This window comes from Cariama cristata, unplaced genomic scaffold (genome assembly GCF_000690535.1).
Source record: "Cariama cristata isolate BGI_N322 unplaced genomic scaffold, ASM69053v1 scaffold17359, whole genome shotgun sequence".
Lineage (NCBI taxonomy): Eukaryota > Metazoa > Chordata > Aves > Cariamiformes > Cariamidae > Cariama > Cariama cristata.
Genome location: NW_009634212.1, coordinates 22,653 through 35,092, shown reverse-complemented (window position 1 = coordinate 35,092; position 12,440 = coordinate 22,653). Strand labels below are relative to the sequence as shown.

Sequence of the window (12,440 nt, the reverse complement as noted above, 5' to 3'; positions counted from 1 at the left end):
TGTGCCTTTAAGATTACGTCCTTGAAGAACGTGCAGCCTTCCTGGACCTCTTTCCCCTTCAAAACTGTTTCCCAGGGGACTCTCTCAACCAGTGACCTGAACAGGCCAAAGTCTGCCCTCCGGAAGTCCAAGGTAGCTGTTTTGCTGTCCCCTCTCCTTACCTTACCAAGGATTGAAAACTTTATCATTTCGTGGTTGCTATGCCCGAGACAGCCTCTGACCACCACATCTCCCACCAGTCCTTCTCTGTTTGTAAAGAGCAGGTCTAGCAGGGCACCTCCCCTCGTAGGCTCACTTACCAGTTGCATGAGGAAGTTACCTTCCACACACTCCAGGAATCTCTTGGACTGTTTCCTTTCTGCTGTGTTGTATTTCCAGCAGACATCTGGTAAGTTCAAATCCCCCACAAGAACAAAGGTCAGCGATTGCAAGACTTCTGCCAGACACCTGTAGAACACTTCATTCACCTCTTCATCCTGGTTGGGTGGTCTGTAACAGACTCCCACCAGGATATCTGCCTTACTGGCCTTCCCCCGATCTTTACACAAAGGCACTCGACCTTATCATCACCATCGTTAAGTTCAAGAGAGTCAAAACATTCTCTAACACATAAAGCCACTCCGCTGCCTCTCCTTCCTTGCCTATCCCTTCTGAAGAGCTTATAGCCATTCATTGCAGCACTCCAGTCACAAGACTCATCCCACCAAGTTTCCGTGATGGTGACGATGTCATAGCTTTCCTGCTGCACCATGGATTCCAGCTCTTCCTGTTTGTTGCCCATGATGCATGCATTGGTGTAGATGCACTTCAGCTGGGCTACTGATCTCCCCTCTAAGACTGGCCTGCTGCCCCTAGGCTCATCTCCAGCATCCTGGGTTTTATCCCCATCCCCCTTTGAACCTAGTTTAAAGCCCTCTTAATCAGTCCCGCCAACTCATGGGCTAGAATCCTTTTCCCTCTTTGAGACAGGTGAACTCACTGAAGGAAGGAAGTGAGGAAAGATAAATTCTTTCAAGCTGGAATATATGGCTGCAGTCACTCAATGAAGTTGTACTAAAAAAACCCCAAAAATCAAGGAAGAAGGATATTCAACTTTTTATTTATTTCCAGTTACTCACTTTCTAAACAAAAACTGATCAACAGTGTCAATACCACAGTAATTTGCTGTTACTGTGTTACAAGAAAGCTCTGGCTGCCCAGTTCTGGAGAGGATGCAGTCCTGCATTGCCTGCCTTAGTTGGATTAGGCATAATACGATCGAGAGAGGTAGAACCCTCCCTGAACAGGGAACAACAGGATTGATGAATGCATGTTCAACAGTGCAAGTAGAGCTTGCCCTATGCAAGACAAGTGGATCATCTGTTTCAAAGACTGCTTTTTGTCAGGCAAGATCTTTAGTATCAGATGTAAGAGCTATAATACCAGATATATTATGTAGAAAATACTAAATATTGTACAACTTTTTTGTCTTGAAAACAATGAAAGTGATATAGTTCATTATGAAAAAGAACTCTGTTCTTCATACAAAGTAAATGGTTTTATTTCAGGTATGTTTGGGAGGAAAAAACTCATGAAGGATATGGTCTTTCATTAGTGAGTATAATTTAAACTAAGAATTAAGAATTTAAAAACATGTGAAAAGCAGTGTTTTCTAATACTATGGAAAAAAAAATAGAATCATTTTGCAGTCATAAAAGTTAGAACAACAGCCTATGTTACACATTACTGTTGCTCATCATTTTGTCCAGGTGCAGGACAACCGGCTTCATACTTTTTCTTCAAGCCTTTCAAATATATACGCAAACTGTCTGGATCCAATCGAGAATTTCTGGCAGTCTGAACCAATCGCATTGCTAAATGGTATACAGCTCTCTGTTTCATCATCTCAGGAGTGCTTTTCTGCCTGTGCTGTTCTTAAAAATATACATACATATTAAAATATGAAATCAATTATGTTCTATTATTAAAATACTACTATTAGCTATTTTCCAGCCTATTTCTGATCTCCTGATTCTTAGTTTGTACACCAACATTACAACCAATACTCCTTAACTCTAAGGATTGCTTTGTGTTGTCATCTAACATTGACCGTCAGTATAATCCTTTATAACTGGTTCTGGAATCACAAATTTTAATGAAATTCATTTTTATAAAACTATAGGCTGTGCTTATCCTATATCCTTTCAGAAACTGGACATTATTTGAGTCTTATAAAAACTGTGAATTACAGTGTTATAATTTTCTACTACATACCAAAATTTGTTTTGCAATATGATTTGTGATTTCCTTTGCATCCAAAATTACGGATGATGGTAGGGAGGAAACTTCTGCAGCTTTTAATCCTAAACATATAAAACACAGATCAGGATTTTTGATGTAATTTTTTTCCTACCTTCTACACTATGTCTGCCAGAATTAACTTAGCCAGTTTTTTAAAGTGTGAAGTTTTCATTTTTATTAAAATAATTTTGATACATATTTTCTCTTTGTGTCTTTTTTCTTTAAAAAAAAAAAAATACAGTTTTGAGAGTTACAAAATAAAATGTCTACTTTGTTGCAATGCTACCTCTAAGATACACTTCCACATGAAGTTACTGCTTGTAATACTGTAACTGGGCAGCACAGACACATATGGGGTTAAAGGAAAAAAATTGCTCAGTGGTGTTAACAGCTTTCTCTGTTTAGTTTTTGAATTTGGCAGGCTGGAAAATACTGAGGTTGTGCTAAATGTACTCTCCATCAAATCCAGACATCCAGTGGATATGGATGTCATGTTCTAACTTCTACTCTGTTGCCAGTAGCCAAACGGCCAGATACTCAGGGTAAGAAAGAGATGTAAAATATTTTTTTCTGCACTAACATGATTTTTTTACTTTTTCCTTTGCCTGTGGCTCTGGCTGTTCTGAGAAAATTCTGTGCTTCATTGGGTGCTTTAATAGTGTAGGGTTAAAAATGAAAAAGGGGCAAGAAAAGCCCTTGCACTCTTTCTTAAGAATGTAACTTTGCTCAAGTAAGGTAAAGCCAAGACACGAACACTGAGTTACTAAAGGTCTCCTGTTCTCTGAGAATATTCTCTAAACATATGATTTTTCTGAGCCAGTGATGTTGTAGCATCTGAAATTCAGCTTATGCTGCCAAAGGTAAAGAAACTTATTCTGAAATTCTGATAAAGAAATGTTTTAAATCCAGTGCATTAAAGCTTGACTGGAATAATTTGTAGTCTTCAGTTACTACTAGCTTGCAGAAGTCATGTGTAGCTAATTTCCTATTCATTAAATGTCACCTATATCAAGGATCCAACTTCAGAATCTAGTATTTGGAAACATACGGATTTCTGTAACTCTTTAAAACATGTAGTTATGCCTTATTGTCACTCATTCATTCCTTTATTGACCCATAATCCGTCAATCTGTACAGTCGTTAGTATGATTTATTCTGAAGTTAAAAGAGAAGTAAACCCACTTTCCTGAGAACACTGACGCTTTAGTGGAACCTCTCAAAATAGCCTTAGGCTGATACACTGTAAAATTCCTGTCTTTTTTTAAAGAAACTTGATTCTTTTTTGCTAACCAAAGAGGGCCAAGCTGCTATTTAACTGAAAATCGTTATTTAATGGCAGACACATAAGAGACTTTTACATAACACAAACCTCAGCATTCACAGCTTTAAGTCTCCCCAGAACTTTCACTCGCTTCCATAAGCGGAGATTAAATCAATCCAAGTACTGTGTGCTCAGAATGCCTCATCTCATTCAAACAGGTAAATCAAGTAGCTATCGACACTACTAAAATGTTTTCTTCACTATGAAATTTCATGTAAGTGCTTCATACTACCCCAAACTACTATCTCACTACATGGTTACTTAAAACACAGGAGTATTTGGAACGTATTACAAATCTGCAGTTGTTACACTATGAGAGAGATACAAACTCAGCAGAAATCTGTCAGCAGAAAAATACTATTAGATGTCTAATAACTGAAATAGTATCTTATATAATCTTTACTAAGTTAAAGTCATACTGGAATCCATTACCGTAGTTCTTTTCCTCTGTATATCCTTTAGAGAGTGCATAAGTGTAAGCAATTTTCTCCTTCTTTCCAGCACTGCTTCTCACATGTTGCACTTCAAAATGGTAATTTTCCACATTGGGATATAAAGCATCCATATGACACAGTTCCAGGAAATGTGTAGCAAACAATGTAAATGCCTAAATAAGGAAACAGGAAAGAAAATATATTTTGGAAATGATCCTGGAATAAATTACAATAAATAAGAAGAATTAAATGATCTCATAGATGTCCAGGTTTTCCTCCAAAACATTGAAAAGCTGTCTTTACATTACTAAAGCAAAATAAAATCTTTAAGCAACGAGTTCTACCATTGGCAAGGATCTTTTCCAACTGAGGATTCTCCCACTCCTTTCTCAACAGAAGGAAAAGAATTATCAGATGTAACAGGAAATCCACGATGCTTACAGAATTTGACTAGGGCTAATTTAAATGATTGTCAAATATACTTCAATACTCTCAAGGAATGTTTTGCCAAAAGTACAAGTTACAGAAAACATCAGAGGTTTTCAAACCAAACCACAAAAGTACTCTGAATAAACTCTGATGAGAAACTGAACACCTACGTACTTACTTCAAAAAGCTGACAACAATCTGAGGTTGATCACATAACTATTAATAGAGGTGAAACTTCCAATGCATCTTACACCATCTTCCACTTTTCTAAACAAGCCTCTAACTTCTATGACCAATTTGTAAATTGTGTGGAACTACCACTGTACTTTGGAAAGGTAACAGCCAGGTAAAGAGGTTCACCTTTAACATTCAAGCATACAAAGCTGTACTAAGCAAAACTAAAGAGTCTTGCTTGTTCTCTTTCTAGACAGAAATGCAAGCTTGTGAGCAAGTTGGAAGGAGATGGTGACCAGTGTACTGGTTTTGACTGGGATAGAGTTAATTTTCTTCATAGTAGCTTGCATGGTGCTATGTTTTGGTTTTGTGACGAAAACAGTGTTGGTAACACACCTATGTTTTAGCTATTGTTGAGCGGTGCTTGCACAGCATCAAGGCTTTTTCTGCTTCTCACACTAGTCCGTCAGCGAGCAGCCTGAGGGTGCACAAGAAGTCAGGAGGGGACACAGCCGGGACAGCTGACCCCAACTGACCCAAGGGACATCAGAGGGCTGGAGCACCTCCCCAATGAGGACAGGCTGAGAGAGTTGGAGTTGTTCAGCCTGCAGAAGAGAAGGCTCCAGAGAGACCTTAGAGCAGCCTTCCAGTACCTAAAGGGGCCGACAAGAAAGCTGGGCAGGGACTTTTTACGAGAGCAGGGAGTGATGGGACAAGGGGCAATGGCTTTAAACTGGAAGAGGGAAGGTTTAGATTAGGAATTAGGAAGAAATTCTTCAGTGTGAGGGTGGTGAGGCAGTGGCAGAGGTTGCCCAGAGAAACTGTGGCTGCCCCATCCCTGGCAGATTGGATGGGGCTTTGAGCAACCTGGTCTGGTGGGAGGTGTCCCTGGCCATGGGAACTGGATGAGCTTTAAGGTCCATTCCAACCCAAACCATTCTATCATTCTATGATCCCACACCATATGATGCAGTACTAAAAGCTGCAGAGAAGAAGGAGAAAGGAGGAATGTTCAGAGTTATGGTGTTTGTTTTCCCAAGTAACCATCACGTGCGATGAAGCCCTGCTGTCCTGGAGATGGCTGAACACCTGGCTGTGGATGGGAAGTAGCAAATGAATTCCTTATTTTGCTTTGCTTGCATGTCTTGCTTGCTTTACCTATTAAACTGTCTTTATCTCAGCCCACAAGTTTCTGCACTTTCACCCTTCCAATTCTCTCCCTCATCTCACTGTGAGGGAATGAGCGAGACACTGGGTGGTGTTCAGCTGCCCGCTGGGGTTAAATCACAATCACCACTGTACAGAAGGGCAGTTTATGTCAGCATTTCTTCTCTATCACCATAATTCTTGCTATTCACCAGTCAGGAAAAACATCATATTTAGGCAAGAAATCCCTACAAAACTGAAGTTAAATTATGAGAAAACACTGTATTTACTTTCAGGATGACAAAATAATTACAAGGTTTAAATTTTTTCCAAAACAGAATTACCTTTAAATTCAATAGATATTCACAGGCAGCATAACAAATGCCAATACCTTCTTCAGCACTGGTACCTCTGCCAAGTTCATCAATTATGATGAGTGATTTGTCATTAGCATTTTGTATGATGTATGTTATCTAGGAAAATATTTAATGCATTATCATTCCTGTACATGCATTTTTTAAGACGCCTAATAGTAATACTGCTGCTAAGAGGAATACTTTGTGTTCTTCAGATGAAACTTAATGCAGAACTTTTAAAAAAATCTTGTCAGATCCACAAATTTCACCTTTTCAGAGCTTTCAAATAGCTGTCAATTCTAATCAGGCAAAGACTCATATACAGCACTCTTTCTCTTTTCCATTGAACGTATCACTTTTCCCTCAAAATCATCAGTTTGGGAGAGGGAACTGAGAGGGCTTAGGCTCCTACAAATAATCATTTAAGGTCTAAGAAATAGCAAAACGTTGAAACTACTGTCCTATAGAGCACTGATTTTTACTCGTATTTGGATATCTTTTTATTTAAGATATGCCTGTTTTTCTGTGGTTTATCATCAAGGTAACAGATGAAAGCTGAATTTTTGACTACTTTCCAAAGTACAGTCTTTCAGTGGAAATACACTAGAACAATTTCTATTAACTTAAGAGTAAAAATGGGCCTTGGACCCTGGATTAGCTATGTTTAATACCTCTTTCATTTCCTTCATGAATGTTGATGCATTTGTTTCTATATCGTCATCCATACCTATTCTGGTAAAAATTTGCTCTGCGATTCGAAAAGAACAATACTCTGCTGGGACATAAGAACCTACAAAACAAGTAAAATACAAGTTTTCCTGTATCAGTGTGACAAATGCCAATTTGCCTGAATATGTCAGTGGGGGGAAAAAAACCTACCAGTTTTACGCTTGGTCTTTATGCACTGTAGAGATCTATCAAGTTTTGTAAGATTATGTTCTACCATTACTTTATAAGAAAAAATTATAGATATTGTAATTAAAGAAGCTTATCAGTAAAACCTTAAGAAATCACACACCTGAAGCTGTGTGTTAGTCTAAAGGGATACAAAAGTGAGAATAAACACTAGATTAATTTACATTTCTGTAGCCATTGAGTTACTAATCCCAAGGAATCTTAGCTTCCCCAAACTAAGATTATATTGCCTTTACCAGACTTTGAGTCTTATTAGTTTTACTGAATATAAAAGAACATGAAACTTGCCAAAAGACTTTACAGTCTCCTTTATTCATATTAAACTCATGTTTTTGAGAGAAATTCCTGAAGAACTTGCAGTTGTTTGGGACTGGACCCACAAACACATGCTGGACAAATTTTATTCTCCACTGCTAAGTACTGTCATTCTAGTAGAGTTAAGGTCAGCCTATTAAGGTTTTTCTCCTGTGCTACCAGCCTTACCCTTTAAGGTAAAAATCATGAGGAATTCCCAAGTATAGGGTTGAGTCCCAGTTAGACTTTACAAATACTTGGTTTACTTTACAGTTCTAGGGATAGAACCTTGCAGTATTTATTACTGCTTTTATTTGAAGTAGTTGATTATTTATCTATTAATTCTACTTGGGTGTAAGTATGTTTTTCTACATAACTGAGGTATGCTCAAGTTTATCTGTTCTTTTGGATGACTAAGACATATGTATCCTGACAGGCATACTTCAAGGACACTCGTTATCAACGTAGCATTGTTACAGAATAAGTTTAATCAGCCTTTTTAATTGTACTCTATTCTTTCAAATACACTCTGAATACTGTCTGAATAACTTCACTTAGCACTAGTTAGCAGAAGAAAGAATTCCAGGTAGTATATCATGAACTCATCGTGACCTGGTTGCTTGGCTACAGGGGGTCTTGAAGAAGAGAAGAAGGAAACTTTTTCAGCAGAAGCTGCAACCCACCTACATTAAGGACAACAAATGGCCCGTCAGGAGTTCGGAGGCAGAAAACCAAAGAGAAACAATTAAGCCCCCAGACCATGAATTACCATTGGACCAAGACGTGCGTGGACAGCACGTGAAGAGACTGAGCATTGGACTACAAGGCGAGTGAAGGGCACATGGAGAAGGGGTGCATAGATTGTAAGAGTTTGAAAGCCCAGGCTTGCTTTGTTTTGTGGTCCCTCCCTGGAGGCACCCAGCTCAAGCTGTCATTCTGCTGTACCATCCAAATAAATTAATTATTGTTCTAAGATCGGATGTCTGAGACTCTGCTGTGGGAAATCTAGGGCAAAGAGATTTCTTTAACAAGTTGCTAGACAAGGTTAAGCTGCTCCAAAGAATTACAGCATACAACTGTGCTTCTCGTAAGGACAGACTAGAGAGGCTTCCAGATAGACAGACAGGGCCCCACAAGTTTCCAATGGCAGACCCAAAACCTTGCAGTGGCCTCTGTCAGCAACAAAACAGCTGGTAGGAGCAAACGGGCTAAAAATTACTTGTTACTATTTCAACAGAATCTTATTCTAGAAGCCAAATCATTCAACTTCATAGTATTTTTAACTAGAAAACAATAAACGTGCTGCAGAAGATTACTAATACAGTACACACTTACCAATCTGTGCCATAATTTGGCAGAGTGCAATCTGTTTTAGGTATGTTGATTTTCCACTCATATTTGGTCCTGTGATAATGACAAAATTGTTACCCTCTGTCAGATATGTGTTGTTAGACACAGGTTTTTCCATAGCTATCTTTTCAAGAATGGGATGCCATCCCTGCTTGATCGCTAAAGTATCCGTAAATTCTGGACGAACTAAATGAGAAAAAGGATATAAAACACTGCAGAGTTAGTACAAAAACTTTTACTTTACTAAACTAGTTTGCTTTGAAATAAAGTAATTCTTGCACAGAAGTCGTCAAACTCTGTGGTCCTGAAAGCTATGACCGGAATCATCAGCACATGAAGATTCACAGTCCATACTGCAAAGTAAACTGATCCTGCTCATGAACTGGAAATTGCGTAGCAACATCAGTAATGATGAGCTAACACATCTCCTGAGATGGCTTCCAGACCTGATTTAGTATCTACACCGTATCATACTGTACTTCAGTATCTCAGGTCAGCATCAGTTGAAGGCAATGTGCTCATTTGTACATTGCAGAACTGGGCTAGGGAAGCAGGATGAAAAATATGCAGGTAAGCACATGATCTTGGATTCCTTAGAAGACTCTACTTCCAAAAATGTCTAGAAGTGCTAAAGAAATTGAAGCAGATAAACAAGGGTAGCCACATATTTTGGTTTATGGTATATACTTAATGTTGATCTGCTTATATTATCTTGTGCCCTTTCAGAACAGAAGTGTAAACCCAGAATGTTCACAGACTTCGTGCTTTTGAATAGAATATGCTTAAACTGGCTATCTTGAAAAGACTGGCTGTGAAGGCTTATAGCAGCTAAATGGCAGAATGTAATTTCAATGAACGGAAAGAGAAAGAATATCAGCACAAAACTGGCAAGGGTAGACCACAGACACTCACCTAAAGCCTACTGAGACCCAAAAAAAGAAATTATGTGGGCTTAGCACCTGGAGAACCAGACAAAACAGCCTGGATATTCTCCAACAGAAGGGTCTTTATCCAGCCTATGACAGAATCAAAGGAGAAACTTACCATAATCAGAAAGAGTGCAGGCATGGGCAAAGGAAAGTAGCATATCCAGCATTGACACAATGTCAGACAGCTTGTATAGGCAATGAATGTGTTCATAGATCTCGTTCAGTAGTTTACACACTATTCTGAAATAAGACACTAATTTAGTATTGCACAGTACATACCGTCACTTTATCCAACATACAGAAATAAAGCAAGTTAATAATGTTCATACTACATACATTAGGCTAGAACGTTACTCATGAAATGCAATCATATCTGCCAGATGCAAGCAAATGTATAAATTTCGTTGAATCAAATGAAGATCTTATACCATCACCTCAGATCAAATTTTGCCATCAGACACAAGACACATAGCTCAAATACCAACAGCTCATAAGAAAGCTTCACAAAGAGAATGAACTAAAAACACAGCTATGGAATCAAGTGTGTTTTATTAACACATCAAATGCAACTCTATTTCCCTTAGGCCTTCATGACAATAAAAACCCAGGTGGTTTCTAGAAAGAATTTCCATAAAACTGACATGCAACATTACACTGAATAAGTCTTCTGAAATAGACAGCAGAGCAACATGACATGCAACAGAGACAAATTACAGAAACAGACAGTTCTACTGTAAATGCACGGAACTGATTAAAAGTAACAATTTTGCCTTACAAAACTAATGCATTCATTATGTCATTTTGTGTAGATAATTCACCCATAAAAATTTAATAAATATGATGGCCATCCTTCTTAATAAATGCCTATATATTTGTAATCACGTTTAATACAATACACACTATGAGGGGTTTCTTTCGTCTCATGAAGTACACTTGATCAGTGTCACTTTGGATTACTCCTGTAAGCAGCCATAAGTTAACAGAGAGATAGCTTTAAGAAAATGTGTAACTAGCTGTTCATTGGACAAAATAAATGTAGTTAGCAAATATTACATAGTTTTAAATGGTCTTACAAGTAGGTCATGTGATATATTTCTCTCAGGGACTCCTGACATCTTTCATTCATTTTTATTAAATCTGCTGAAGTGAAGCTGTATGTGTTTTTCATTTTAGTGATCTACAGGGAATTCAAACCAACAATAAGAACTTGTCATACTATCAGAAACAAAAATAGTCTCTAAAAAGCAAACTGGGAACAATAAGGGGGAAAAAACGTGGAAAACACAATGCCTGGTTTCATTATTCCCATGTAAATTTTTATGAAAAATCTACGTAAGAAAAAGCAGTTATCAGCAAGACCTACAACTTTATATTTACACACAACATAATTGCATGTAATTGCACATTTCTGACTATATTAAGTGTAACTAGAAATAGGGCAGGTATAAAAACATACCAATTATACCTTCATTTACTTCTAGATATCATCACTGAAATTATTTTAATTGTTGCTTAAATTACTCTATAATCTGTACTTTACTAATGTATTATACATTTTATATATATTAAGTATACAAACACATTATGAAAAACAACTATCTAGTACAGATACCTTTGTAAATTCTGAAGGAAGCTGGCCATTGGGTAATGTTGAACAATCAACATTCATCTGGATAAAAAATCCACGAGCAGAGCTGAAACTTGTTTTCATTGGTAGGCTGTACTTTTCTGCAAGTTGTGTTATCATACCTACATACCACAAATAAAGATTCAACCCAAATTACATACATTCATGTGCATACACACACACACATACTTGTGTTGGTACAAAGATGCACCCTGTTAATGTGATTTATAGGCGCTGAATGTGTCAGGTAAGTAACATGACAAAAGGTCTCAGAGTTGGGTCTCCAGGGAGTTATTTCAGTAAAGTATTAATGTAACAAATCTGGCTGCATAAAGCTATTGGGAAAAAATTCCAGTGGAGAATCAGACAAATTCATGTGTTCTTTAAAGACTGTTCATGCATTTGACCAACTTCCAGGTGGGCCTAACTATGGAAAGGAAAGTTTGCTCAAACGCTTATCGTCACTGTCTCATCAGTAGACAGAATATGAACTGCAGACCAGAGACCAGTTCATGATTCTAAGCAATCTTCTTTCCTCAGACTGAGGGTAACGCTTTACATTTGTAATCCCTCCTTTAAATCCATTGTGTTCCTAGCTGAGAAGATATCGTATGTGGGAAACTGTTAGATGATAGAAGAACATCTACTGTTAAATCATGGGACTTCTGAATACTGCAAAGAGGGTAATGGTGTAGTACTCCTGTGAGAAGAAAGGATGGAGTTACTGAGTGGTGTTTCCCTGCTGCTCATTGCTCTAAGCTTGCCCACTCCCATGTTCCAACCACTCACAATGTAGACTAGCAATGTGGGACATTCTGGATATAGAATCATAGAATGCTCTGGGTTAGAAGGGACCTTTAAAGATATCTAGTCCAACCCCCCTGCCCCCCCTCCACAGGTAGGGACATCTTTGACTAGATCAGGTTGCTCTAAGCCACATCCAACCTGACCTTAAATACTGCCAATGATGAGGCATCCACAACTTCTCTGGGAAACCTGTTCCAGCATCTCATCACCCTCATAATAAAAAATTTCTTCCTTATGTCCAACCTAAATCTACCCCTCTTCCAGTTTAAAACCATTGTCCCTTGTCCTGTCAATACAGGCCTTCATACAAAAAGTCTTTCTCCCTCCTTCTTACCAGCCCCCTTTACATATCGAAAGGCTCCCCAGAGCCATCTCTTC

General features: G+C 38.2%; 1 protein-coding gene across 1 annotated transcript in view; it reads right to left on the bottom strand.

Moving 5' to 3' along the window:
- Window positions 1-1,726: 1,726 nt before the first annotated feature.
- The window catches only part of MSH4 (mutS homolog 4), a gene marked incomplete at its 3' end in the record, with an annotated part of 33,323 nt that continues 22,609 nt past the window's right edge, over window positions 1,727-12,440 (bottom strand). The window contains exons 12-20 of the mRNA XM_009707076.1: window positions 11,241-11,377; window positions 10,702-10,805; window positions 9,744-9,868; window positions 8,685-8,885; window positions 6,812-6,930; window positions 6,129-6,257; window positions 4,034-4,208; window positions 2,254-2,342; window positions 1,727-1,908 (exon numbers count right to left, since the gene is read on the bottom strand). Of these exons, the coding sequence (XP_009705378.1) occupies window positions 1,727-1,908; window positions 2,254-2,342; window positions 4,034-4,208; window positions 6,129-6,257; window positions 6,812-6,930; window positions 8,685-8,885; window positions 9,744-9,868; window positions 10,702-10,805; window positions 11,241-11,377 (1,261 nt within the window). The remainder of the gene's footprint in view (window positions 1,909-2,253; window positions 2,343-4,033; window positions 4,209-6,128; window positions 6,258-6,811; window positions 6,931-8,684; window positions 8,886-9,743; window positions 9,869-10,701; window positions 10,806-11,240; window positions 11,378-12,440) is intronic.